The sequence below is a fragment of the Nomascus leucogenys genome, chromosome 24 (genome assembly GCF_006542625.1).
Source record: "Nomascus leucogenys isolate Asia chromosome 24, Asia_NLE_v1, whole genome shotgun sequence".
Classification (NCBI taxonomy): Eukaryota; Metazoa; Chordata; class Mammalia; order Primates; family Hylobatidae; genus Nomascus; species Nomascus leucogenys.
Window position 1 is genome coordinate 16,005,021 of NC_044404.1, and position 27,998 is coordinate 16,033,018.

The window sequence follows — 27,998 nt, forward strand, 5'->3', positions numbered from 1 at the left end:
CTCCTCCAACCCTCATAAGCCAGCCTCCCTCAGAAACAGCCCCAGAGCCACCCTGGAGGGGTGACTGTAGCTGAGGGGTTGTAGGACGGGCCAGATCCTGTCTGGCCGCCCCGCAGATGGCGCTGGGTCCAGCGCTCCTCCAGCCTCAGCCACTGTGGCTTTAATCAAAAGAACAATCTGTTTGCCTCTGAATCAGACCCAGATTCCATTCCCCACAATGTCCCTGAGGCCTCCAGGGACCCAGGCAGTCCATCCCGGCCCCAACCCGGGCCCCAGAGTCCAGGCTCTGCCTCCCCTCCCGCTCTCCTCCTAACTGCTCCAGCTGGGAGGGGGAGGGTCACTGGAGGTGGAGGGAGGAGTTTAGCCACAGAGACAGCCGGGCCCTGCCTTCCAGAGCTCCTGGAGCGGCCTGTCCCCCGGGACACCGGGACCCACCTGCAGAGGGCTTACGGCTCAGGAGAGCAGAACAAGGTGACCTGCTCCACTGGGGGTCTCCGAGACCCCCACCCTCAGGGACACTCCCGGAAAAAGCCCCCAACCCAGCATATATTAACCACTATTAATCACAGTCCTGGCTGTGACTGTCACCTTTTATCCTCAGGCCAACCTGGAGAGGTAGGCAGTGGCTACCTCCACTTTACAGATGAAGACACTGAGGCTCAGGAGGTGGCGTGACTGCTCCAGGTCTCACGCTTAGTGAACCGCCGCAGAACCCTGGTCAGTTTGACGCAAGACCCTGGCGGATCCCAGAGCCGAAGTAAGCGCTCACCTCCGCCGGACAGGGTAGGTGGGGTCGCCAACCCAGGAGAGCGAGGGAAGGGGAGGGCAGGGACCACTCCGGGTCCAGAAAGGACGCGAGGGGTGGGCAGCGGGGAGGGAAGGAACCCCACCCCGACTCCCCATCTTCCCACCCCCACTCTCCATCCCCCCATCCCCATTCCCCCCCATTCCCACCCCCGGGCCTGTGCCAAGGGGGAGGGGAGGCGTGGTCCAGGGAACAAAGGGAGGGGGAGGGGGCGACGCGGGGCGCGGCCGGGCAGGTTGGGGGGCAGGTAGGGGCCGCTTCCGCGGGGCGGGAATCCCGCGCCCCCTCCCCCCGAGCCTCACCTTTTATGGTAAAGCGGCGCGGGGCGGCGGGGCGGAGGGAGCCGAGGGGGCGGGGAGGGCGGACAGGCGGAGGGGACGGGAGGCCCAGCGGCAACGGGCTCCGCTGGCTCGGGCGTCGGATCGGAGCCGCCGGGGCGCGGGCGGCTCAGGTAAGCGGGCCGGGTGGGTGGGGGTCGCGTCCCTTCGTCCCTGTCCCCGGTGCACACAGGTGACAGCGCGGGCAGCGCTCGGCGGGAGCCTGCTCGGTCCCCAGCCGGGACCCCCGGCGCGGCGCCCCTGGAGGGGCCTGCGGGTGGGGGGTGCGGTCCTCATGCCCTTTGCGTCCCAGTCTCTTGGTCTCTCTGCCCGGAGTCGGGGAGTCCGCAGGTCCGGGGCGAGGGCTCAGTGAGGCCGGCGGAGGGCCGAGTCCCAGCCCGGGAGCGGGAGCCGGGGACCCGGCGCGCAGGGCGGAAGCTCCCGCACAAAGGGCCGGAGTCCCGCACATGGATCGAATTAAAGCTCCGGCGGCGCCCGCGGTGACCCCGGCGGCCGCCCTGCTCGGCTGCCTGCGGAGGGTCCCGCGTTTCCGGAGCCCGGGGGAGCTCCAGGCCCCTTTTCCTAGCCAGAGTCAGGCAAGGGGAGGGACGGGTCCCGGGGCTGTTCCTCTCTGGGCCTGACGCGACCGTCTGGGGCTGAGAAGGTGTGGAGATAGGCGATACCTAGGTGTGTGCCCTGGGATGATCTTGGCGTCGGCCCCTACCCCTCACCTCCCGCCCAAGCCTGAGGACCCCGGGGAGAGGCTGGGGCCGCGCCCAGATTCCTGCTCTTAAAGACGCTGTAGGCTCTGTCCGGGTCCTGGAGGCACCCCCAGCCGAGCCCAGCCCCCGGGCTGCTTCTCCCTCTCAGCTGCTGCCTAACCAGCTGTCCTTCTCTTTGCACCTTCCAAGGGTCTAGACCCTGAGTCTTCTTTCCTAATACATCCTCTCAGCCGCCCTAGGGACACACTCATTCTCACTTTATGAAAAAACGAGGCCATAGAGTTTCGGTGACCTGTTCGGGGTCACCCCGCAGGAAAGAAGTGGGGCCACGTGTGAACCCAGCTCTCTACCTCCTGTTTCCCTGGGGTGGGAGAGAGGTTGAGGGAACCCCTCCCCTAAGTTGCAAGGTGGGAGGGGTTGGGGCACACCCCGCCACCTCTGCCTAAGTTTATTTCCGGACCCAAAGGTAGACTGCTTTATCCAGTCATTAAAGAACAAAGCTGGCCGGGCGCGGTGGCTCACGCCTGTAATCCCAGCACTTTGGGAGGCCGAGGCGGGCGGATTACCTGAGGTCAGGAGTTGGAGACCAGCCTGGCCAGCATGGTGAAACCCCGTCTCTACTAAAAACACAAAAATTAGCCGGGTGTGGTGGCGCGCGCCTGTAATCCCAGCTACTCGGAGGCTGAGGCACGAGAATCGCTTGAACCCGGGAGGCGGAGGTTGCAGTGAGCCGAGATCGCGCCACTGCGCTCCAGCCTGGGCCACAGAACGAGACTCTGTCTCAAAATAAATAAATAAATAAATAACAAAGCTTAAGCCGGGTGTAGTGGCTCACGCCTGTAATCCCAGCACTTTGGGAGGCCGAGGAGGGCGGATCACATGAGGTCAGGAGTTTGACACCAGCCTGGTCAACATGGTGAAACCCTGTCTCTACCAAAAATACAAAAATTAGCCAGGGGTGGTGGCGTGCGCCTGTGGTCCCAGCTACTCAGAAGGCTGAGGCAGGACAGTCGCTTGAACCTGAGAGGTGGAGGTTTCAGTGAGCTGAGATTGCACCACTGCACTCCAGCCTCTGCCACAGAGCAAGATTCTGTCTCAAAAAAAAAAAAAAAAAAAAAAGAACAGAGCTTAAAGGTGGCCCCAGAGGTTTTTTTTTTTTTCTTCTTTGTAGGGAATAAGGAGTAGGAAGGAGGACTGTGGGGGTGACCCCCCTGAGCTGCACATCCTCTGCCCCAAGGCTGCAGCCTCTAGCTGGTCTGGGTGGCTGGCCGGATCCCTGCCTCCTTCCTTCCTTTGGACAGGAAATGACTTTCCTTCCCTTTGTTCCCACTTTTCTCCACTTATCCAACTGGATCTGTGATTCGCTCTCTGGGGGAGGAAGAGTGGGGGTGGAGGGTCCCCTGGGCACGGCTGACTGGGAGACAGCCCCCAGGAACTTACATGCAGCCTGCTCCCAGCTGAACCGGTGGCAGTGGGACCAGAGGGAAGCCCGGGCTCCCTCTCCTGATGGGATTGACAGGGCTTTGAAACTCCCCAGCTTAGACCCCCTGGGGCCTGAGGTCCCTGCAGTCACTGCTTGGGAGGTATAGGGGCTGCCCAGCTGTGAACATCTGGCCTCAGTGCTGGACATTTTCCGAGAAGCCAGGCAGATCCGACTTCCGGGAGGAGTGTGGGAAGGGTCAGGGCTGGGTGGGAGGAGGCAGAGGGCCATCCCGAAGGCCCACAGCAGCCCCTGGGGACCAGCCCAGAACATGCCGACCACAAGATTTCTGGTCTGGATTGGGCCATTCTAGAGTGAGAACAGGCCTGGGAACTTGGGCAACTTTGTGCCACCCAAGGAAGGAAAAGTGTGTCTGGGGACACACTTTTGGATGATGTTCCATTAGAATTCCGAGTGCCATGGATGGCCTGGGAAAGTCACTTAACCTCTTGGAACCTCACAGGGTCCATCTGCAAAGTGGGGGCAGGATGGGCATTTCTTGCAGCTAGATTGAGAGGCTGGTGGGTTTTGAGGCACATATAGCACCTGGCACAGGGCCTGGCACGAGACAAGTGCCTTATCAGCGAGTTGTTTGGTATTTCTTTAAATCTCACATGCACTCTGAACATTGTTGACAAAAATAGATTCTTAAACTTATAACAAAGTGTAAAACTAAAGCCCGTGACAGCCAGCCTAAGCATACATACTTCCAGACATCATTTCCAAACCCAGAAGCAAAAGACAAGTACTTTTAAATAAGTTTTGAAGCTCTTTCCTAATATATTGGTTTCTTCCTCAAAATAGATATTTTATTATCAGACTGAGCTATATATTTTAGCCAAACACATAAACCAACTTAGGAGGAATTTAGGAGCATGTGTTATTGTTTTTATTATCATCCATCAGTCGCTGAGAACCCAAAGTGGCCAGTGCACTTTGAGATAAGGAGGGAAGCCTGAAGAGCGAGATAGAAAAGGAGACATTTTTAGTCCTGGGCACAGGCATTGGGTGCCTGGTGAGGACTGGTGTGCTCACTGGACTCCCAGCTTTCCCACCCGTGGCCCCACCTCGGCGTTGGCCACAGGGACTACTGTCAGCAGAAACTACCTGAGAGATGGGAAATAATGTCCTTTTCCTGACATCAGGGTATCAGGGTGCCACCATGCTCTCTGATCTATGCTTTTCTTTTTTTTTTTTTTTTGAGACAGAGTTTCACTCTGTCACCCCGGCTGGAGTGCAGTGGCACTGCAACCTCGCCTCCTAGGATTCAAGCGATTCTCCTGCCTCAGCCTCCTAAGTAGCTGGGGACTACAGGTGCAAGCCACCATGCCTGGCTAATCTTTTTTTTTTTTTTTTTTGAGACGCAGTCTTGCTCTGTCACCCAGGCTGGAGTGCGGTGGTGCAATCTCGGCTCACTGCAACCTCTGCCTCCTGGGTTCAAAGAGTTCTCTGCCTCAGCCTCCTGAGTAGCTGAGATTACAGGCGCCTGCCACCATGCCCAGCTAATTTTTGTATTTTTAGTAGAGACAGGGTTTCACCATCTTGGCCAGGCTGGTCTTGAACTCCTTACCTCGTGATCCAACCACCTTGCCCTCCCAAAATGCTGAGATTACAGGCATGAGCCTCCACGCGTGGCCTAATTTTTGTATTTTTAGTGGAGACGGTGTTTCACCATGTTGGCCAGGATGGTCTTGAACTCCTGACCTCAAGTGATCGCCCACCTCCCAAAGTGCTGTGATTACAGGCGTGAGCCATCGGGCAGCCAGATCTGGGTTTTGATGCCTGCACTCTGATATCCTTTAGGCACACAAAGAATGCGTCTGAAGGTCAGACGCATCGATAGTGAGCTTGTGAGCCAGGCTGTCCTGCCCCAGGGCTGTCATCGCTTTCATCCACCCTTGGCAGCAGGAAACTGCTCCTGGAGAGGGCCAGGAATCGGGGGCGGCCTTGTGGAGGAGGTGATGTTTGAGCTGGGCCTCTAAGAGAAAGCTGAAATTCACCCTGTGGGGGCAGGACAGGAAAACCATAGGAGAAACACTGTAAGGCAAGAGAGAGGACATAGAAAGGGCGAGTGGTCCAGGGGCTCAAAGAGGCTGAGGCTGCCGCAGTTGGACTTCATCCTGAGGTGGTGGAGAGCCATACTTTTTTTTTTTTTTTTTTTAGACCGAGTTTCACTCTTGTTGCCCAGGCTAGAGTGCAATGGTGCCATCTCACCTCACTGCAACCTCCACCCCCACGGGTTCAAGTGATTCACCTGCCTCAGCCTCCCAAGTAGCTGGGATTACAGGCGCCCGCCAGCACACCCAGCTAATTTTTGTATTTTTAGTAGAGATGGGGTTTCACCATGTTGGCCAGGCTGGTCTCGAACTCCAGACCTCAGGTGATCCACCTGCCTCGGCCTCCCAAAGTGCTGGGACAGAGTCTCGGCTGGGTGCGATGGCTCACACCTGTAATCTCAGCACTTTGGGAGGCTGAGGTGGGCGGGTCACGAGGTCAGGAGATCAAGACCATCCTTGATCTCCAGGCGTGGTGGCCGGCGCCTGTAGTCCCAGCTACTCGGGAGGCTGAGGCAGGAGAATGGCATGAACCTGGGAAGTAGAGCTTGCAGTGAGCCAAGATCATGCCACTGCACTCCAGCCTGGGCAACAGAGCAAGATTCCGTCTCAAAAAAAAAAAAGACAGAGTCTCGCTTTGTTGCCCAGAATGGAGGGCAGTGGTGCAATCTTGGCTCACCACAACCTCAGCTTCCCAGGTTCAAGCGATTCTCCTGCCTCACCCTCCCAAGTAGCTGGGATTACAGGTGCCCACCACCACGCATGGCTAATTTTTGTATTTTTAGTAAAGATGGGGTTTTACCATGTTGGTCAGGGTGGTCTCGAACTCCCGGCCTCAAGCTATCCCCCTGCCTCGGCCTCCCAAAATGCTGGGATTACAGCTGTGAGCCACCATGCCCGGCCCATGGAAGGTTATTGAGTAAAGGAGAAAGAGATTGATGCTCTAGAAAGATCAGGGTTAGGAAGTGTGAGACCAGAGGCCATGGAGCCTCCCCATCTCTCCCCTTGCCCCCTGCCCACTGCCCAGGCCTAAACCAGGACCCAGGTTTTGGAGACTGGGTGGAGTGAGAGATTCCGGCACTAGAAGGCAAGCAAGGAGGGTGCTGGCTCGTGTGCAGGGCTGAGAAAGGGCAGAGCAGAGCAAAGTGGCCAAGAGCACAGGCTCTGGGTTCCAATGCCACCTCACCACCGCGTGACCCTGGACAGGTGACTTCTCTCTGAGTCTCGATTTCTTGATGTGTTAGGTGGGTGATGATAGTGCCCGTCCCGCAGCCACCTTGTGTTTATGAGTTAATGAGCTTAACGTGTGAGTGTTTATGAGTTAATGAGCATAACGTGTGAGCGTTTATGAGTTAATGAGTATAACGTGCTCAGGGCAGAGCAGCTCTTGGTGAGGGCAGCTCTCACTGCACCCTGCCCACTCTGCCGCCAGAGCCCAGCCCTGATTCCCTGACAGATCCTGATCCGTTCTCTTTCCCTCCCAAAGCGGAGCTGGCCCGAACCTCCAGGACTTCAGCCCTTCCAGGAGAATCTGATCCCAGGTGAGGGAGGTCACTTGCGGTGTGGCTCACTGGGCAGGCGGGACTCCAGGCTGGGAAGAGAAGTCAGCCCTGCTGGGTCTGGGAGCTGAAGCATCTGTTCCTTCCTCGCGGGTGTTAGACGAGGAAAAGTGATCTTTGGTGAGGGCTGCCCTTTGCTCCCCTAGGTGTGCAGGTTCGGGGGAGGGGCAGTCAGGACTTTTGGGTCTCACCCCTGTGGCCAAATTCCCTGGTGGGCCCTGTCTTCCCCAGCAGGACACCCCCACCCCTTCTCTGGCTGGGCTGGGTGCTGGACTGAGTTGTTGAGATGGTAGGGTGGCTGACTTGTCTTTTTGGGAGGAGGGAGGCTCTCTGCCTCTCAGGGGAGGGTATCTGTGTGTCTGGGTGGCAATCCTGTGCCGTACCCCACTCCGTCCCTAGCCACACCAGGAGCTGAAGCCATGGCCTCAAAGCCTGAGAAGAGGGTGGCATCGTCTGTCTTTATCACCCTGGCACCCCCGCGCCGCGATGTGGCCGTGGCGGAGGAAGTGAGGCAGGCAGTTTGTGAGGCCCAGCGTGGCCGCCCGTGGGAGGCTCCTGCCCCCGTGAAGACACCCGAGGCTGGCTTGGCGGGGAGGCCCAGCCCCTGGACACCCCCTGGCAGGGCTGCAGCCACAGTGCCAGCTGTACCTCTGCAGCTCTCCAATGGAGGTAAGAGCGGAGGGGACTTTGGGGAAGACCAGGTCAGAGGCAGAGGTGAGGAGGAAAGGGCAGGCTCCAGCGTCATTCGTTCATTCATTCGTTTGTTTATTGAGTGCCTACTAAGTGCCAGGCAGATTCTGGAACCCAGTTGCCTGGGTGTGAACCCCGGCTTCTCCATTTCTCAGCTGGGTGGGTGATGTTGGCAGGCCACTTAACCTCTTGTGCCTCAGTTTCCTAATCTATAAAACAGGGATAAAGATAGTACCTCCCTCGGAGTGTGGTTATGAGGATTAAATGAGTTAATACACATGTAAATGTTTAGCCTTGTCCATGTCACACAGAAAGTGCTGAGAGATAAGGTTTGGAGCTTGCATGAAGCTTCCATTCCCAGTGTAGGGAGCACACATAATGAAAATACAATGTCTGATGTTGGGCAGACACATAGCCCTCACGGACTAAAGCATGGTGGAGGGGTGAGGAGGGGCAGCTTTTCTGTTTGTTTTGAGACAGAGTCTCACTCTGTTGCCCAGGCTGGAGTGCAGTGGTTCGATCTCAGCTCACTGCAACTTCTGCCTCCCAGGTTCAAGCTATTCTCATGCCTCAGCCTCACGCCTCTTGAGTAGCTGAGATTACAGGCACGCACCACCACGCCTGGCTAATTTTTGTATTTTTAGTAGACACAGGGTTTTGCCATGTTGTCCAGGCTGGTCTTGAACTCGTGACCTCAGGTGATCTGCCCGCCTCGACCTCCCAAAATGCTGGGATTACAGGTGTAGAGCCACCGCGCCTGGCCGAGGGGCAGCTTTTCATAGGGTGCTCAGGATGGCTTCTCTGAAGAGGTGACATTTCAGCTGAAACCTGAATGACAGCAGGAGCTGGCCAGTGGGAGGTGAAGTCTGAGAGGTGGTGCAGAGGCCCTGAGGCAGGAGGGAATTTGGTGGGTGAAGGGTCTTTGAGGCGCGTTTGTTTTCTCCTGGGCTCTGCTGTTCTCTTGCTGTGTGAGCGGAGCGAGCCCACTCCTTGCTCTGGGCCTCAGGGTCCTCTTCTGGAAACTGGAAATTTGGGTGTGGATGTGACCGTCAGTCACAAAATGAACACAGCACTAATGACTGTTCCATTCCCTTGGGTCTGGTCGGACTGGCCCTGTTGCCATGGTGACAGGGAGCCTTCCAGTCCTCTTCCCTGTGTCTCATATGGAAAGTCTCAGCCGTTGGGCGGGGCAGGATGAGGAAGGGTGACAGCCCAGGGCCCTGGGGCAGGGGGTGGCTCATCAGCTGACAGGGTACCGGCTGAGATGCTAAGGGGCAGAGGCCAGCCCAGGGTAGCAGCAGAGTCCCTGGAGTCTCCCGGGTACCTAGTCAGGTGTCTTGCTGTCCTGGAGCAGGGCTGGGGCAGCCCTGTCCATCACCACTATAGAAATTGCCTAGTGATGCCGGGTGCGGTGGCTCACGCCTGTAATCCCAGCACTTTGGGAGGCTGAGGCGGGTGGATCACAAGGTCGGGAGTTCGAGACCAGCCTGACCAACATAGTGAAACCCCATCTCTACTAAAAATACAAAAATTAGCTGGGCGTGGTGGCACTTGCCTGTCATCCCAGCTACTCGGGAGGCTGAGGCAGGAGAATTGCTTGAACCTGGGAGGTGGAGGTTGCAGTGAACCGGGATCGTGCCACTGCACTCCAGCCTGGGTGACAGAGTGAGACTCCATCTCAGAAAAAAAAAAAGAAAAAAAAGAAATCACCTAGTGACCAGTAGGAAGTGCTAATTACAGGAAGCCAGAAAGGGATCAAGACAAGGGGCCACATAGGTTTGGGTGCATGTGGGTTTCCATGGAACATGCTTCCTCCTTGCGACGGATGCCCCCACATTGATCTTTCCTTCCTAATCTCATGTCCCAAGAACGCAGGCTCCTCCCAGCCACCTCTCTGTATAGGAGAGTCATCCTGACACAATTTACACATCAACGGGAAACAAAAAGATGTGCCCCTTCTGGGTGGGCAAGGGAGCCCAGGAAATGTAGGCCAGATGTCAGAATTTCCGGGACATTTTCATGGGTTATTGGGATTATGGGAAGAGGATCTTGGGAGTGTGGGAACAAGATCAAACTTGCCTGGGAAGGGCTGGCCTGTCACTGGTCAGCATGGCTGGCTGGCCGTTTTGTCTGCCAATTTAATACCTTCAAGCAGAGCACAGGGATCTTGGCGTTCAGTCTCCCTGAAGTGAGATAAGTTTTAGGTGACCAGCTTGGTCATGCGCCTGGTCTGACTGCAGGACACAAAGGCTGGCCCCGGGCCCTGGGGATACTGCCAGCTGCTTGAAGCCGTCTACACCGAAGGCTGCCATCTGCCGTCTGTCTAGAACTTGTCCTCTCAGAGTCATCCTCGAGCGGGTCCGGGACCCCCTCTCTGCCCACCTGCCCTGTGGCCTCAGGTTCCTCTGCTTCTCTCTTGAATTCCTGCCCGCCCATCACAGCCTATGGGCCCTGCACCGGGAGACAGACACTGGGAGAGGCCACAGCACTCTTACTGCCTCTCCAAGACCTGGTTCCTGACTCTGTGAGCTCATCGGAGCCTCTTTCTCCCACTTCCGCTGAGTCAGCAGCAGCATCACCCAGGCCTGTACCAACACAGTCACTGGGTCTGTTCCAGCACAGCCGCCGGCTCCCACCCCGAGTATCTCTGATTCAGCAGATCTGCCGTGGGGCCTGAGAATTTGCATTTCTTTTTTTTTTTTTTTTCCAAGACAGGGTCTTGTTCTGTCACCCAAGCTGCAGTGCAGTGCAGCGGCGTGATCACGGCTCACTGTAGCCTCAATCTCCCTGGCTCAAGTGATCCTCCCAAGGAGCTGGGACCACAAGCTCTTGCCACCAAGCCCAGCTAATGTGTGTGTGTGTGTGTGTGTGTGTCTGTATGTATATTTTGAGACGAAGTCTCGCTCTGTCGCCCAAGCAGGAGTGCAGTGGTGCGATCTCGGCTCACTGCAACCTCTGCCTCCCCAGGTTCAAGCAATTCTCCTGCCTCAGCCTCCCAAGTAGCTAGGATTACAGGCGCCTACCACGACACCCAGCTAATTTTTGTATTTTTAGTAGAGACAGCGTTTCACCATGGTTGCCAGGCTGGTCTCAAATTCCTGACCTCAGGTGATCCGCCCACCTCAGCCTCCCAAAGTGCTGGGATTACAGGCGTGAGCCACCGTGCCCAGCCTAATTTTTTTTTTTTTTAGATGGAGTTTTGCCTTTGTTTCCCAGGCTGGAGTGCAGTGGCACAATCTCAGCTCACCGCAACCTCCGCCTCCCGGGTTCAAGTGAATATCCTGCCTTAGCCTCCTAAGTAGCTGGGATTATAGGCATGCGCCACCACGCCCAGCTAATTTTGTATTTTTAGTAGAGATGGGGTTTCTCCATGTTGGTCAGGCTGGTCTCAAACTTCCAACCTCAGGTGATCTGCCTGCCTCAGCCCCCCAAAGTGCTGGGATTACAGGCATAAGCCACTGCGCCCGGCTTTTTTTTTTTTTTGAGACAGAGTCTGGCTCTGTCACCCAGGCTGGAGTGCGGTGATGTGATCTAAGCTCACTGCAGCTTAAGCCTCTTGGGCTTAAGTGATCCTCCCACGTCAGCCTCCCAAGTAGCTAGGACTACAGGCCTGTGCTGCCATGCCTGGCTACATTTTTTAAATTTTTAGTAGAGTTGAAGTCTCACTATGTTGCCCAGGCTGCTCTTGAACTTCTGGGTTCAAGCGAACTGCCTACCTCAGCCTCCCAAAGTGCTGAGATTATAGGCACGAGCCACCCTGCCTGGCCTGAGATTTTCTTGCCTAAGAACACACAGCAAATCAGTGGCAGAGTTAGACATGGAACCCAGGCCAGGGTGATCTCGACCTGAGCCCTCAGCTACCCTCCGTATGGCCATGTAGGTAAGTAAAACCCTCCCAGGTCCACCTGGGAGGCTCTGACCAGCCCTCTCTCCTCCCCCATTGCAGGATGCCCACCCCCTCCTCCAGTCCTGGATGGTGAGGACGTGCTTCCTGACCTGGACCTCCTCCCTCCCCCTCCACCACCCCCTCCGGTGCTTCTGCCTTCTGAAGAGGAGGCTCCTGCTCCAATGGGGGCCTCACTCATTGCAGACTTAGAGCAGCTGCACCTGTCCCCACCCCCGCCCCTGCCTCCACCACAGGTACTGCCCCCCCACCCCCCGCCACCCGCAATCCCTTGGTCCCCTTGGTTGGGGGACGGGGAGTCTGGGCATTCGGGGGTTCTAAACCTGGACTTTGGCGCATTCTTCTGCTCAGGGGCAGTCCCTCTTTGAAGCTCTCAGAAGTCCCTATTCAGGCAGGTGAAAATTGGTTAAGTGTTTCAGGGTCTCTGGAGAGGGCTGCCACTGCCTCCCTGCTTATGCGTTGCAGACACCTGCTTCAGCTCTGAGGAAGACGTTTCCCTGAGTCCGACCTTAGGCTGCATAGGAAACCTGGATTTTTGTTTGATTGTTTGTTTTTGCGATGGAGTCTCGCTCTGTCACCCAGGCTGGAGTGCAATGGCATGACCTTGGCTCACTGTAGCCTCCACCTCCCAGGTTCAAGTGATTGTCCTGCCACAGTCTCCTGAGTAGCTGGGATTACAGGCACCCACACCATGCCTGGCTAATTTATTGTACCTTTATAGAGACAGGGTTTCACCATGTTGGTCAGGCTGGTCTCAAACTACTCACCTCACGTGATCCACACGGCTCGGCCTCCTAAAGTGCTGGAATTACAGGTTTGAGCCACTACACCTGGCCAGGAACCTGTTTTTTTAACCCTGGGCCCTTAACAGAGGCCATGTAGAAATGGGGGGCGTCACAGGCCAAGGGCTTAGTCCACTTCAGTCCAGCATCTGTGGGGAAGCCTGGTTGCAGGAGAGTCCTTCTAAGTAGGACAAGGAGCAGTGGCTGATCGAGGGACCCCAGTCAGCTGCCACTGTGACCTTCCTGCTGAGAGACTTAGGTAGTTCCCTTGCTTCCCTGGGCCTCGGTTTCCTTCTCAGTACAATGCGGCTAATTGTACCTGTTATCACCCAGATGAGGAACAGAGCTGGGAGGGCTGCATGGGGTCCCACTGGATGACTCCCCGTCTGCATCCCCACAGGCCCCAGCGGAGGGACCTTCAGTCCAGCCCGGTCCCCTCAGGCCCGTGGAGGAAGAGCTGCCACCTCCCCCAGCAGAATCTGTTGAGAAAGGGGCATCCACAGGTAGGTGCACAGGGCTGGGAGGACTCTGGGGTGATCTCATGGGGCCAGCATGGGCTTCCAGGTAGAAACCAGGAGAGTGAGGACCCCCCTTCCCATCCCCACCCCAGCTCACGTTACAATGATGGGCTTTGTAGTTGGGCATCCATTTAATTTGTATTGCTTTAGCCTTTTTCTCTTTATACGTAAATTCTATTTAAAATGTTAGTCTGCGGCTGGGCGTGGTGGCTCAGGCCTGTAATCCCAGCACTTTGGGAGACTGAGGTGGGCGGATCACGAGGTCAGGAGATCGAGACCATCCTGGCTATCACAGTGAAACCCCGTCTCTACTAAAAATACAAAAAGTTAGCCGGGCGTGGTGGCGGGCGCCTGTAGTCCCAGCTACTTGGGAGACTGAGACAGGAGAATGGCGTGAACCTGGGAGGCAGAGCTTGCATGAGCCGAGATGGTGCCACAGCACTCCAGCCTGGGCAACAGAGCAAAACTCCGTCTCAAAAAAAAAAAAGTTAGTCCGCACAGTTTGCTATGATAGCAAAAATGTCTTGAATTTTTTCTCACTATTTTATTTTCTGACTACCTAATGCCCTCACACGGTGCACAATAAACAGCATGAGTGGGGACACAGAAGCCTGCAACCTGCCCCATCCCCTTACCACCCGGTTTCCTTCCAGATGGGCATCCTCTGTCGTTGAGCTCTTGTGTATCCTGCCAAAGACACTATGCACATACGAGCAAATACAAATATGTGCCCACCTGCTCCCTCCCCCCATTTTTCCATAAGTAGCAAACTAGGCCCTTCTGCTGTTCACTTTCTTTCCTTTGTACATCTCAGAGCTGGTCACACATCAGAATATAAAGTGGCTACTGGCTGGGCGCAGTGGCTCACGCCTATAATCCCAGCATTTTGGGAGGCTGAGGCAGGTGGATCACCTGAGGTCAGGAGTTCGAGATCAGCCTGGCCAACATGGTGAAATGCTGTCTCTACTAAAAATACGAAAATTAGCTGGGCGTGGCAGTGTGTGCCTGTAATCCCAGCTACTCGGGAGGCTGAGGCAGGAGAATCACTTGAACCCGGGAGGCGGAGGTTGCAGTGAGCTGAGATTGCACTGCTGCTCTCCAGCCTGGGTGACAGAGTGAGCTTCCATCTCAAAAAAATAAAAAAATAAAATAAAATAAATAAACAAAGTGGCTCCTGGCTGGGTGTAGTGGCTCATGACTGTAATCCCAGCACTTTGGGAGGTCAAGGCAGCCAACAATCCCTTTGTCCTCAAACTGCTGTCCAGAATTCCTTATTTATTTATTTTATTTATTTTTATTTTTATTTTTTTAGAGAGAGTCTTACTCTGTCACCAGGCTGGAGTGCAGTGGCACGATCTCGGCTCATTGCAACCTCCGCCTCCTGGGTTCAAGCGATTCTCCTGCCTCAGCCTCCTGAGTGCTGGGACTACAGGCGCCCACCACCACGCCCAGCTAATTTTTGTATTTTTAGTAGAGATGAGGTTTCACCATGTTGGCCAGATGGCCTCGATCTCTTGACCTCATGATCCGCCCACTTGGCCTCCCAAAGTGCTGGGATTACAGGTGTGAGTCACCGCGCCAGGCTCTTTTTTTTGTTTTGTTTTTCCTGAAACAGAGTCTTGCTCTGTTACCCAGGCTGGAGTGCAGTGGCACAGTCTCGGCTCACTACAACCTCTGCCTCCTAGGTTCAAGTAATTCTCCCACCTCAGCCCCATGAGTAGCTGGGACTACAGGGGCATGCCACTATGCCTGGCTAATTTTTGTATTTTTAGTAGTGATGGGGTTTCACCACATTGGCCAGGCTGGTCTTGAACTCCTGGCCTCAAGTGATCCGCTCACCTTGGCCTCCCAAAGTGCTGGCATTACATCATGCCTGAGCCATCATGCCTGACTCAGATTCCTTTTTAATGCTCCTCACGACCCTCTGTATTTGTCATTTGAGGAATTTGCAGGTTTAAGACAGAGCCTCGGGTACCCTAAGCATGTTCTGGGTGGTGCCTGGGTACGGTCCTCACAGGCTGGGCTAGTGATGGCCTGTGTCTCCCCTACCCCAGACATCTGTGCCTTCTGCCACAAGACTGTGTCCCCCCGAGAGCTGGCTGTGGAGGCCATGAAGAGGCAGTACCATGCCCAGTGCTTCACGTGCCGCACCTGCCGCCGCCAGCTGGCTGGGCAGAGCTTCTACCAGAAGGATGGGCGACCCCTCTGCGAACCCTGCTACCAGGTAATCCCTGCAGCAGACCTCTGGGTGCCAGGCACTGAGCTGAGCACTTAGAATATGTTGCACCATTTCATTCCCCACACAATCCTGCGAGGTAGGCACTATTGACCCCTTTCATAGATGAGGAAACTGAGGCTCAGAAAGAAGGAGCCCAGTGAAGGCGATTAGTTTCGTAGGGCTGCCTGTAAGAGATCACGACAACCTTAGTGGCTTCTAGCAATACACGTTTATTCTGTCCCAGTTCTGGAGGTCAAAAGTCCAAAATCAGCTTCACTGGGCCAAAACCAATGTGGTGTGCTGTCTGGAGGCTTGAGGGAGAATCCACATCTCTGCCTCTCTGCCTTTTGCAGTTTCTTTTTTTTTTCTTCTTCTTCTTTTTGTCGGGGGGGTGCGGGTAGGGAAACGGAGTCTCACTCGTTTGCCCAGGCTGGAGTGCAGTGGCACGATCTCAGCTCACTGCAACCTCTGCCACCCAGGTTCAAGGGATTCTCTTGCCTCAGCCTCCCGAGTAGCTGGGATTATAGGCACCTGACACCACACCTAGCTAATTTTTGTATTTTTGGTAGAGATGGGGTTTCACCATTTTGGCCAGGCTGGTCTTGAACTCCTGACCTCGTGAGCCACCCACCTTGGCCTCCCAATGTGCTGGGATTACAGGCATGAGCCACTGCGCCCAGCCTCTTTTTTTTTTTTTTTTTTTTGAGATGGAGGCTCGTCCTGTCACCCAGGCTGGAGTGCACAGTCATGCAGTCTCGGATCACTGCAACCTCTGCCTCCCGGGTTGAAGCGATTCCCATGTCTCAGCCTCCTGAGTAGCTGGAACTACAGGTGCCTGCCACCACGCCCGACTAATTTTTGTATTTTTAGTAGAGATGGGGTTTCACCATGTCGGCCAGGCTGGTCTCACTCCTGACCTCAAGGAATCCACCCCCTCGGCATCCCAAAGTGCTGGGATTACAGGTGTGAGCCACCACGCCCAGCCCCTTTTGCAGTTTCTGAAGCTGCATTCTCCTTGACTCCTTCCTCTGCCTTCAAAGCCAGCACTGTAGCATCCCACTTCAGCAGCCCTATTGCCACCTCTGTGTCAAGTTACAGGGACACTTGTGATGGCATTTAGGACCCATCTGGATAATCAGGATAATCTCCCCCATCTTGAGATCCTTAGCTTATCCCATCTGAAAGCCTCTTTTGCTGGGCAAGGTAACATTCGGGGTCCAGAGATAAGGACCGGATATCTTTGGGGGCATCTCTTAGCTACCACATGAGGTCACACGAGATGGCCAAGGAGCTGGGATTCTACTCCACCCCCGTCTGGCTCTGGAGCCTGCCATCAGTCTTGCCACTATCTCCCCTAGAGCCACAGCGTTCTAATGTTTGATCTCACGGAAATCTGTGTTGCTTCCACGTGCCAAGTGCAATTAGGGAGAGCCAGCTGGGATGCCAGCATACTGGAATTTCTAACTCTTGGATGGTTTGTGGTGGCATGTTGAGTGTGGTGACCACCCACAGCCACATCCCCTGGGGATGTGTAGGCCACTCTTTGTGCTTATGAATGAGGAACACCTGGAAATCAGCATTTTGAATCAGTGTCTCAAGTGATTCTCATGCATATAAAAGTTTGAAAACAGCTGATTGAAGGGTTAGAGTATTTGGAGCTGAGACTCTCCAGAAGAATCCAAACAATCCAATCCCAGGCTCACCACCAGTGAGGCACTGTGGGAGGAGAGAGGAGCCAGGCCCTCCCTGCCGTGTCCCTGTGACCCCATCAACATAATGGGGGAGTGTCCCTCAGGGGTGAGACACTGGGGGAGGAGGGGTGTCCAGCTGGAAGCAGCCAGGAGGAAGACTTGAGCAGTGTGCTGGGGAGAGAAGGGCCGTGCCCATGAGAGGTAGGGTGGGAGTGGGAGATGCCCCCACATGTGTCCAGGTGGGGTCAAGGTAAAATGCACAGGAGCACAGCCAGGAAGAAGAGACAGCATGTCCAGGAGAAAAGGTGGAAAGGCTGGTGGAAAGGCTAGAGGGAGGCCCACTGCCCTGCCTCAGGAATCTCTTTGTCATTGCTCCTCATTCCAGAAGGAATTTGAGGCAGGTTCTATGAATGCATGTATACCAGCCAGGCGTGGTGGCTCACACCTGCAATCTCAGCACTTTGGGAGGCTGAGGTGGGAGGATTACTTGAGGTCAGGAGTTCGAGACCAGCCTGGGCAACATAGCAAGACTCCATCTCTATTTTGTAATAGTTATTTTTTATTAAAATATGTTTTTAGGCTGGGCACAGTGGCTCACGCCTGTAATTCCAGCACTTTGGGAGGCTGAGAGGGGCGGATCACGAGGTCATGAGATCGAGACCATCTTGGCCAACATGGTGAAACCCTGTCTCTACTAAAAATACAAAAATTAGCTGGGCATGGTGGGGCGTGCCTGTAGTCCCAGCTATTCGGGAGGCTGAGGCAGGAGAATCTCTTGAACCTGGGAGGCAGAGGTTGCAGTGAGCAGAGATCGCGCCACTGCACTCCAGCCTGGGCGACAGAGCGAGACTCCGTCTAAAAAAAATATATATATATATATATGTTTTTAAAAAGAATGCATATATACCTATAGACCACAATAACATGGGTGCACTGAAAAATTCCACGCTATTCTCCCGCCTCAGCCTCTCAAGTAGCTGGGATTACAGGTGCCCACCACCATGCCCGGCTATTTTTTGTATTTTTAGTAGAGACGGGGGGTTCACCATGTTGGCCAGGCTTGTCTGGAACTCCTGACCTCAGGAGATCCGCCTGCCTCAGCCTCCCAAAGTCCAGGGATTACAGGCATAAGCCACCTTGCCTGGCACATTTCTTCTTAAAGGCATCATATAAAATTATATTAACTGGCCGGGTGCTGTGGCTCATGCCAGGCCAAGGCAGGCAGATCACCTGAGGTTAGGAGTTTGAGACCAGCCTGACCAAAATGGAAAAACCCTGTCTCTACTAAAAATACAAAAACTAGCCAGGCATGATGGTGCGTACCTGTAATCCCAGCTACTTGGGAGGCTGAGGCAGGAGAATTGCTTGAACCCAGGAGGCAGAGGCTGCAGTGAGTCAAGATCAAACCACTGCACTCCAGTCTGGGCGACAGAGCAGGACTCCATCTCAAAAAAAAGAAAAAGTCTGGGCACGGTGACTCATGCCTGTAATCCCAGCACTTTGGGAGGCCGAGGCAGGCGAATCACCTGAGGTCAGGAGTTTGAGACCAGCCTGACCAACATGGAGAAACCCTGTCTCTACTAAAAATACAAAAAATTAGCCAGGTGTGGTGGCGCATGTCTGTAATCCCAGCTACTTGGGAGGCTGAGGCAGGAGAATTGCTTTAACCCGGGAAACGAGGTTGTGGTGAGCCAAGATTGCACCATTGCACTTCAGCCTGGGTGACAAGAGCGAAACTCCATCTCAGAAAAAAAAAAATGGTAGCTCTCATGCTAAGTGTTCTTCCCACAATAAAACAATTTTTTAAAGACTGCAATAATACTATGATATGTAAAATAAAGACATCCAAACAGAAGGAAAATCAAAATAGAAAGTGAGACGAGATCAAAGGGAATGTTACTACCCAAAATGTGTGAGGAAGCCAGACACGGTGGCTCACGCCTGTAATCCCAGCACTTTGGGAGGCCAAGGTGGGTTGATCACTTGAGGTCAGGAGTTCGAAACCAGCCTGGCCAACATGGTGAAACACCGTGTCTACAAAAAATACAAAAAATTAGCCAGGCGTGGTAGCACGCACCTGTAGTCCCAGCTACTCAGGAGGCTGAGGCAGGAGAATCACTTGAACCTCAGGTAGAGGATGCAGTGAGCTGAGATTGGGGCACTGCACTCCAGCCTCAGTAACAGAATGAGACTGTCCCAAAACAAAACAAGAACGAAATAACAACAAAAAAGCCCTATAATGGTTTCTAAACGTGAAATGTGGAATTTGGCTCTGAGCTTCCAAGTGGCCAAACGGAAAAGGGAAAGAATTTCAAGGCTTCTTGTCTGTATGATGAAAGCACCCAATTCTCCTGAGAATTCCTTTTCCTGACCCTGAGGTTTAGGCAAGGTTTCTCCTATGAGCTCTGTGGACCCTGGCCATAAACATATCCCAGTAACAAGAAATGCAGCCGTAGCATCAGGGCATCAGGGCAGTATTCCTTGCTGTAAGCCAAGGATGCAAGGCTAAGCTCAATTTGTTAAAAGCAATGGTGGAGGTTTTGGGCAATAGTTACAGGTTGTCTGCAGGCCTCTTCTGTACTTCCCAGTTCCTGGGCCCCTGAGGGCAGCCTCTCAGAAGAGATGACCCTCGTGGGTTGGGGTGGGTGTGTCGTGGATGGCTCTGGCAGTGGCCTCTGTCCCAGGACACACTGGAGAGGTGCGGCAAGTGTGGCGAGGTGGTCCGGGACCACATCATCAGGGCCCTGGGCCAGGCCTTCCACCCCTCCTGCTTCACGTGTGTGACCTGCGCCCGGTGCATTGGAGATGAGAGCTTTGCCCTGGGCAGCCAGAACGAGGTGTACTGTCTGGACGACTTCTACAGGTACGAGAGGGGTTTGTGCACCAGGTGGGTTGCAGGGACAGGGCGAGACCCAAGCAGGATGAAGGAGCTGAGCCTGAGTCCTGGGTGCTGGGCCAGAGTTTCCTGTCTTCTGGTTTATTATAAAGAATATTATAGGGCTGGGCCAGGCGCGGTGGCTCACGCCTGTAATCCTAGCACTTTGGGAGGCCGAGGTGGGCGGATCATGTGATCAGGAGATCGAGACCATCCTGGCTAGCACGGTGAAACCCCGTCTCTACTAAAAATACAAAAAAAATTAGCCAGGCGCGGTGGCGGGCGCCTGTAGCCCCAGCTACTCGGGAGGCTGAGGCAGGAGAATGGCGTGAACCTGGGAGGCAGAGCTTGCAGTGGGCCAAGATTGTGCCACTGCACTCCAGCCTCGGCGACAGAGTGAGACTCTGTCTCAAAAAAAAAAAAAAAAAAGAATATTACAGGGCTGGACACAGTGGCTCACGCCTGTAATCCCAGCACTTTGGGAGGCCGAGGTGGGCAGATTATGAGGTCAGGAGTTTGAGGCCAGCCTGGCCAGTATGGTAAAACCCCGTCTCTACAAAAAATACAAAAATTAGTTGAGCATGGTGGTGTGTGCCTGTAGTCCCAGCTACTTGGGAGGCTGAGGCAGAAGAATCACTTGAACCTGGGAGGTGGAGTTTGCAGTGAGCCAAGATCGCACCACTGCACTCCAGCCTGGGTGACAGAGTGAGACTCTGTCTCAAAAAAAAAAAAAAAAAAAAAAAAAAAAGGATATTACAGCGATACAGACAGACATGTGAAGAGATGCCTAGGATGAGGTCTAGGGGAAGGGGCAAGGAGCTTCCATGCCCTCCCTCCCCAAGTGTGCCACCCTCCAAGAACCCCTGCATGTTCAGCCACCTGAAAGCTCCCGAACCCTGTCCTCTTGAGCCTTCTATGGAGACGTCATTGGATAGGCATGATTGACCACCCGGTAGAAATTCGACTGGAGGAAAAGGGTATGGTGGAAGCTAATAAACTGAGAAGGAAACCCAGCAGGGCCTGTCCAGAGTCATCTTGGTCTCTCTGTGCAGCTTTTCTTCCTCTAGGATGGAGGGCAGGATTCTCCCTGGAATGAATGAAGGGCTTATGACTCACAGTCAGATAAGGCAGGCCAGAGAATTTCTTTATGGCCAGTTTCCAGCAAGAAAGGTGGGAGAAGATGCCTGCCTTGGGGAGAAAAAGGAACAGGCAAAAGGTTAGGGAGAAATTCTGTTTTCTTTTTTTTTTTTTTTTTTTTTTTTTTTGAATTGGAGTCTTGCTCTGTTGCCCAGGCTGGAGTGCAGTGGCACGATCTCGGCTCACTGCAAGCTCCGCCTCCCGGGTTCACGCCATTCTCCTGCCTCAGCCTCTCCGAGTAGCTGGGACTACAGGCGCCCGCCACCACGCCCGGCTAATTTTTTGTATTTTTAGTAGAGACGGGGTTTCACCGTGGTCTCGATCTCCTGACCTCGTGATCCGCCCGCCTCGGCCTCCCAAAGTGCTGGGATTACAAGTGTGAGCCACTGCGCCCGGCCTGAAATTCTGTTTTCTAAGGCCTGAAGTGCCCAATGTTATATAACAAGTGCTATGGGAGTTATGAGCCCAGCAGGATCTATAGACAAAAACATATGTAAAAAACACACATGGGGCTGGGCGCGGTGGCTCACGCCTGTAATCCCAGCACTTTGAGAGGCCAAGGCAGAGGTTGCAGTGAGCCGAGATCGCACCACTGCACCCCAGCCTGGGCAACAGAGCTAGACTCCATCCCAAACAAAACAAAAAACTAAAAAATACATATAATGTCACAGGCAGGTACGATTAAGGGTTCTGTTTTACCACCCAAAGCACACAGCAGCTAAGTACCCAAAGTCTCTCCATAGGTTAGTATTGAAGCTCTTGGTAAGTATGCACATCCCCAAGGACCTGACTTTGGGGCCTTGCTCTGAAAGCCCAGACCTCGGGGTCTGCCCTTGGAGCTGAATGATGCAGTGGGGACACACAGATATCTGTTGGACTCAATCCCTGCCCATGAGTTGCTCACCACTCAAGGGGAGAGACAGATGTGCCTCTTAAGAAAGAAAGACGTACTGGCTGGGCATGGTGGCTCACGCCTGTAATCCCAGCACTTTGGGAGGCCAAGGTGGGCAGATTACGAGCTCAGGCGTTCAAGACCAGCCTGACCAACATGGTGAAACCCCGTCTCTACTAAAAATGCAAAAATTAGCTGGGCATGGTGGTGCCTGCCTATAGTCCCAGCTACTCAGGAGGCTGAGGCAGGAGAATCACTGGAACCTGGGAGGTGGAGGTTGCAGTGAGCTGAGATTGCGTCATTGCGCTCCAGCCTGGGTGACAAGAGCAAAAAAATTCAATCTCAAAAAAAAAAAGACAGATGAGATGGGTCCCAGCCCCACTGAACACAGTTCTCAATTCAGACAATCTCCAGTGATGCTGGGAAACCAGGTCCCATTACACAGGTCTCTCCACCTGCTCCTGCCAGGAAGAAACAGACATCTCTGCTTATAGCTGCCAGTGCAGTCCCATAGCAACGGGACTGAAATTGCTCAGGAGGTGAACACCAGCCAGCCCGAGTTCTGACAGCTAATTAATTTCTGTGGTTGTGGCATGAACGCCTCCCAAGCATGGGTTCCTTTGCTTCTAGGAAATTCGCCCCCGTCTGCAGCATCTGTGAAAATCCCATCATCCCTCGGGATGGGAAAGATGCCTTCAAAATCGAATGCATGGGAAGAAACTTCCATGAAAATTGCTACAGGTGTGAGGTGAGTGGAGCCCAGGTGGTTTAATAACATTCCATTGCTGCGTGCCAGGCCCTTAGCTGGGTTGCTTGGACATGGGGGCAGGTCAGCGTGGGGGCTGTGCCCTCAAATTGCTCACTGTCTAGTAGGAGAAACAAAAGATACTGGAAATACAACTATAGTCTATTATCAACTCTTTGCGTTAATAAGAAACCAAACTCAAGTTGCTTTCTCCAGAGAAGGGAATCTGTTGGCTCATGGTGCTGGGATCACTGATGGTATTGAGTGATGGCATCAAGACTCTCTCCATCTTTTTTTTTTTTTTTTTTTTTTGGACACAGTCTTACTCTTTTTGCCAGGCTGGCTCTCAGCTCACTGCAACCTCCACCTCCAGGGTTCAGCAATTCTCCTGCCTCAGCCACCCGAGTAGCTGGGATTATAGGTGCACACCACCACACCTGGCTAATTTTTGTATTTTTAGTAGAGGCGGGGTTTCACCAGGTTGACCAGGCTGGTCTCCAACTCCTGACCTCAGGTGATCCGCCCACCTCCGCCTCCCAAAGAGCTGGGATTACAGGCATGAGGCACCATGCCCAGCCTCTTTCCATCTATTGGCTCTCCCTTGTTTGTGTGTTTGCTTCATTTTCTCTGCCTGTGGGCTGGCCTTCTCTGTGGGGAGGTGGGGCACAGTGCATGGGCATAGGTGGCCCAGGTTTGCATCTCCCCAGCTTAGAAACCCTAGGGGAAAGAGAGAGCACACCCCCTCCAGGGAAGCCAGACAGTCCCTAGAAGGGATCACCCCAGCTAGGATCACATGCTCATTCGGGGCCAGTCACTATGGCTGGGGTGCTAGGATTGATAACCCCTGGGGCCAGGGAGGCAGAACCATATAAAAAAGAGGGGTTGTTACAACTGGAGGAAGGGAGAAGAGGATGCTGGACAGATCCATACCACAGTGCCTTTTCCAGATGCTGGGCAAGAGAATGTAGAAATCAGCTTTGGGGGCCTGGTGCAGTGGCTCACACCTGCAATCCCAGCACTTTGGGAAGCTGAGATGGGTGCATTACTTGAGCTCAGGAGCTCGAGACCAGCCTGGACAACATGGTGAAACCCCGTCTTAAAAATAAATAAATAAAAATAAAAAATAAATCAGCTTTGGGATAAAGAAGGCAGTGATAGTCTAACCAGGGTGGTAGAATCAAAGGCGCTCATGTAGGAGGCAATGCTTGACTGGGCCTTGCAGGATGAGTAGGAGTTTGCCAGATATTCATAGAAGGGAGAAGAAGTCCAGAAAGGTGAAAAGAGCTGCAAAAATCCATGGTAACACGAGCAAGCCTGAAGAATCAGAGGAAGTGGAAGCTTCTTTTTCTTTCTTTCTTTTTTTTTTTCTTTTTTTTGAGATGGGGTTTCACTCGTGTTGCCCAGGCTGGAGTGCAATGGCGTGATCTCAGCTCACTGCAACCTCCACCTCCTGAGTTCAAGCGATTCTCCTGCCTCAGCCTCCCGAGTAATTGGGATTACAGGCATGCACCACCACGCCCAGCTAATGTTTTGTATTTTTAGTAAAGACGTGGTTTCTCCATGTTGGTCAGGCTGGTCTCAAATTCCTGACCTCAGGTGATCTGCCTACCTCAGCTTCCCAAAGTGCTGGGATTACAGGCGTGAGCCACTGTGTCCAGTCTTTTTTTTTTTTTTTTGAGACAGTCTCACTCTGTCTCCCAGGCTAGAGTGCAGTGGCATGATCTTGGCTTACTGCAACCTCCAGCTCCCTGGTTCAAGCAATTCTCCCTGCCTAAGCCTCCTGAGTAGCTGGGATTACAGGTGCCCACCACCATGCCCAGCTAATTTTTGTATTTTTAGTAGAGATGGTGCTTCTCCATGTTGGCCAGGCTGGTCTTGAACTCCTGACCTCAGGTGATCCACCTGCCTCGGCCTCCCAAAGTTCTGGGATTACAGGCGTGAGCCACTGCACCCAGCCTAGATCAACTCTTTTGAATGTTACTTTTTCATTTAAAAATTGTCTCTTTTAAATTGTTTTTATTATTTATTTATTTATTTATTTATTTTGAGATGGCGTCTCACTCTGTCACCCAGGCTGGAGTGCAGTAGTGTGATCTCAGCTCACTGCAACCTCCACCTCCTGGGTTCATGCGGTTCTCCTGCCTCAGCCTCCCGAGCAGCTGGGACTACAGGCGTGTGCCACCACACCTGGCTAATTTTTGTATTTAGTAGAGATGGGATTTCACCACGTTGGCCAGGCTGGTCTTGAACTCCTGACCTCAAGTGATCCACCTGCCTCAGCCTCCCAGAGTGCTGGGATTACAGGTGTGAGCCACTGTGCCTGGACAGAAGTGGAAGTTTGTAGATGTGACTGGAGTGTAGAGGGCTGGGGTTATGGTTAATGATTAGGCCCGAGAGAAGGAAAGGGCTACAGTGCCAGGCTAGAGAGTCTGGACTTCAGGCTGCAGAGAGAGGTCAGGTTGAGATGGGCGAGCTGATTAGAAGCTGGTGCACTTGTCCCAGGAAGAAGGGCCCAGGAGTCGTCACATGTGGCTTGGCGATCAGAAGGGTCCTATGCTAGCTTTAAAGTTCTGCTATTGCTGTCTTTAAATTCTTGATTTTTGTTTGTTTGTTTTTAATAGAGACAGAGACTGGAGTCAGGCTGGAGTGCAGTAGTGTGATCATAGGTCATTGTAGTCTTGAACTTTTGGGCTCAAGCAGTTCTCTCACCTTAGCATCCTGAGTAGCTGGAAGTACAGGTGCACACCACCACACCCAGCTAATTTTCTTATTTTTAAAATTTTTGTAGAGATGACTTCTCTACAAAAATTTACCCAGGCTGGTCTTGAACTCCTGGGCTCAAGTGATCCTCTCACCTTGGCCTCCCAAAGTGCTGAGATCACATGCATGAGCCACTATGCACAGCCTGAAATTCTTAATTTTTTTATTTTATTTTAGAGACTGAGTCTCACTTTGTTACCCAAGCTGGAGTACAGTGGCGCTATCTCGGCCCACTGCAACCTCTGCCTCTCAGGTTCAAGCAATTCTCTTGCCTCAGCCTCCCGAGTAGCTGGAATGACAGGCTCACACCACCATGCCCGGGTAATTTTTTGTATTTTTAGTAGAGACGGGGTTTTGCCATGTTGGCCAGGCTGGTGTTGAACTCCTGATCTCAAGTCTGCCCACCTTGGCCTCCCAAAGTGCTGGGTGGCGTGAGCCACCACACCCAGCCAAAATTCTTAATTTCTGAACAAGGGGCCCCACATTTTTTTTTTTTTTTTTTTTTTTTTTTTTTTTTTTTTTTTTTTTTTGAGACAGAGTCTCGCTCTGTCGCCCAGGCTGGAGTGCAGTGGCGTGATCTCGGCTCACTGCAAGCTCCGCCTCCCGGGTTCGCGCCATTCTCCTGCCTCAGCCTCCCGAGTAGCTGGGACTACAAGCGCCTGCCACCACGCCCAGCTAATTTTTTGTATTTTTAGTAGAGACGGGGTTTCACCGTGTTAGCCAGGATGGTCTCGATCTCCTGACCTCGTGATCCGCCCGCCTCAGCCTCCCAAAGTGCTGGGCTTACAGGCGTGAGCCACTGCGCCCGGCCCCCTATAAGGACTCTTTTGTGAGATCAGTGCAGCTTCCAAAGGGTACCCAGAACCAAGTATCTGCACACAAATTGTCTCCTCTGTTATTCTCTAGCATGTGCCCAGGTGAGGTTTCTGGGGCAGAACAGTGACGTTGGTAGAGTTTGGGCCCCGAGTCCCGTGTTCTTCATTCTGAAATCCTTTGGTGATTTGAAAAATAGAAAATATTAATGTTTGTGCTGGTGTTGAAGCTGTGTGGGCCATGGAGTCACAGAAAGGCCCCTGGAGCCAGAGCCTGGAGACCCAGTCTGGTCCCAGCTCCAGAACCAGCTGTGTGACCTGGGGCAGGGCCCACTCCTCCCTGGACCTTGGTATCCCACCTGTGAAATGAAAGGACTGGACTAGATTCAGGCACTCATCAGCAGATACCCATAGCCTGTGCTGGGATGGGGACTTGGCCGTAAACAGGGTTCCTGTCTCATAGAACTTATGTTCCTTTTTGTTTGTTTTTTTTTTTTGACACGGAGTCTTGCTCTGTCATCCAGGCTGGAGTGCAGTGGCGCGATCTCGGCTCACTGCAAGCTCTGCCTCCCGGGTTCATGCCTTTCTCCTGCCTCAGCCTCCCGCGTAGCTGGGACTACAGGCGCCCGCCACCATGCCCAGCTAATTTTTTGTATTTTTAGTAGAGACGGGGTTTCACTGTGTTAGCCAGGATGGTCTCTTATCTCCTGACCTTGTGATCCGCCCGCCTCGGCCTCCCAAAGTGCTGGGATTATAGGCGTGAACCACCATGCCCGCCCAGAACTTATGTTCTAAAGCAGTTATTGAGGCCGGGCGCAGTGGCTCACACCTGTAATCCCAGCATGGGAAGCCAAGGTGGGTGGATCACTTGAGGTCAGGAGGTTTGAGACCAGCCTGACCAACATGGCAAAACCCTGTCTACTAAAAATACAAAAATTAGCTGGGTGTGTTGGCACACGCCTGTAATCCCAGCTACCTGGGAGGCAGGAGAATCGCTTGAACCTGGGAAGCAGAGGTTGCAGTGAGCCGAGATTGTACCACTGCACTCCAGCCTGAGCGACAGAGCAAGACTGTCTCAAAATAAATAAATTATAAAAACAAATTGTAAACAATAATAAAGGGACTATTAAGGCTCTTCTAGCCCCAACTTTCCCTGAACCCTCGGGGACTTCCCCAGGTGTCCTTAGTTCTCCTGACGGTGAATGTCTGTCCTCACCGGCGCCTCCACGTGGATTAAAGCCTCCGTGTGTGTCTGTGTCTCGTCTTCCCTTATGGAGACCTGGCCCTGGTGTTGGGAGGGCAGCAGTGAGCAGCCGCCTTCCTCCCGCTTAGGGAGTGCATCCACTCGTGCAGTTGGTTTATTCGGCAGATGCCAAGTGAGTCCCTCCCCTGTGGAGGCAGCGCCCAGGCCCAGGGCGGGTCCGCACGTGTCTTTGTCTCCCCAGGACTGCAGGATCCTCCTGTCTGTCGAACCCACAGACCAAGGCTGCTACCCCCTGAACAACCGTCTCTTCTGCAAGCCGTGCCACGTGAAGCGGAGTGCCGCGGGGTGCTGCTGAGAGTGCCCGCTGGGCAGTGAACAGACCACTAGCCCCTGCTGGGGCCCTTCCCTGACTTGGTTTCCCTTCCTGACCTGCTCTTGCACACTTTCCTTCTGAGCCTCCACGGGGACCAGCCTGCAAGTTGGCCCAGCCTGTCCAGGATACAGTGGGGCTGAGCACCCCCAGGCCTTCCACTCCTCCTCTACCCTCTGGGCACCAGAAGGCTCCTGGACCATGAGCTTCACCCCCAGAATTCCCTGCTGGCCCTGCCCCACTTCCAGGGAAAAGCTGGGGGAAGTTGGACCCCTCTCATGACTAGCTGTCTGGTAGGGGTGCTGGGACCAGCCTGGCTTGCCAGGTTGAGCTGTTTGAGGAAAAACTTCAAGGTCCCTTAAAAAGTGCTTTTTAGAGGCTGGGCGTGGTGGCTCACACTTGTAATCCCAGCACTTTGGTGGGTGGATCACCTGAGGTCAGGAGTTCAAGACCAGCCTGGCCA

The 27,998-nt window shown here is 53.7% G+C and overlaps 1 protein-coding gene across 3 annotated transcripts; it reads left to right on the forward strand.

Annotated features, from left to right (window-relative positions):
* Positions 1-372: 372 nt before the first annotated feature.
* On the forward strand, positions 373-27,997 carry FBLIM1 (filamin binding LIM protein 1). Of its 3 annotated transcripts, XM_030805880.1 has the most exons (10): positions 373-471; positions 602-757; positions 6,865-6,919; positions 7,337-7,606; positions 11,574-11,767; positions 12,714-12,816; positions 14,886-15,055; positions 19,425-19,603; positions 22,275-22,392; positions 27,407-27,997. In XM_030805880.1, exons 4-10 carry the CDS (start codon positions 7,357-7,359, stop codon positions 27,518-27,520), a joined length of 1,128 nt encoding a protein of 375 aa, XP_030661740.1. In that variant the 5' UTR covers positions 373-471; positions 602-757; positions 6,865-6,919; positions 7,337-7,356; the 3' UTR covers positions 27,521-27,997. The 3 variants fall into 3 exon arrangements, with proteins under 3 accessions (XP_030661740.1, XP_030661739.1, XP_030661741.1); XM_030805879.1 differs by lacking the exon at positions 373-471 and having other exon boundaries at positions 646-783; XM_030805881.1 differs by lacking the exons at positions 373-471; positions 602-757 and adding an exon at positions 1,201-1,256.
* The last annotated feature ends 1 nt before the right edge of the window (position 27,998 follows it).

Bases quoted from the DNA above. Each gene is read 5' to 3' on its own strand.
- FBLIM1 (XM_030805880.1), top strand. From the start codon at position 7,357: ATGGCCTCAAAGCCTGAGAAGAGGGTGGCATCGTCTGTCTTTATCACC. The intron at 11,768-12,713 runs GTACTGCCCCCC...GCATCCCCACAG, and splicing joins CGCCCCTGCCTCCACCACAG to GCCCCAGCGGAGGGACCTTC. The intron at 22,393-27,406 runs GTGAGTGGAGCC...TTGTCTCCCCAG, and splicing joins AAAATTGCTACAGGTGTGAG to GACTGCAGGATCCTCCTGTC.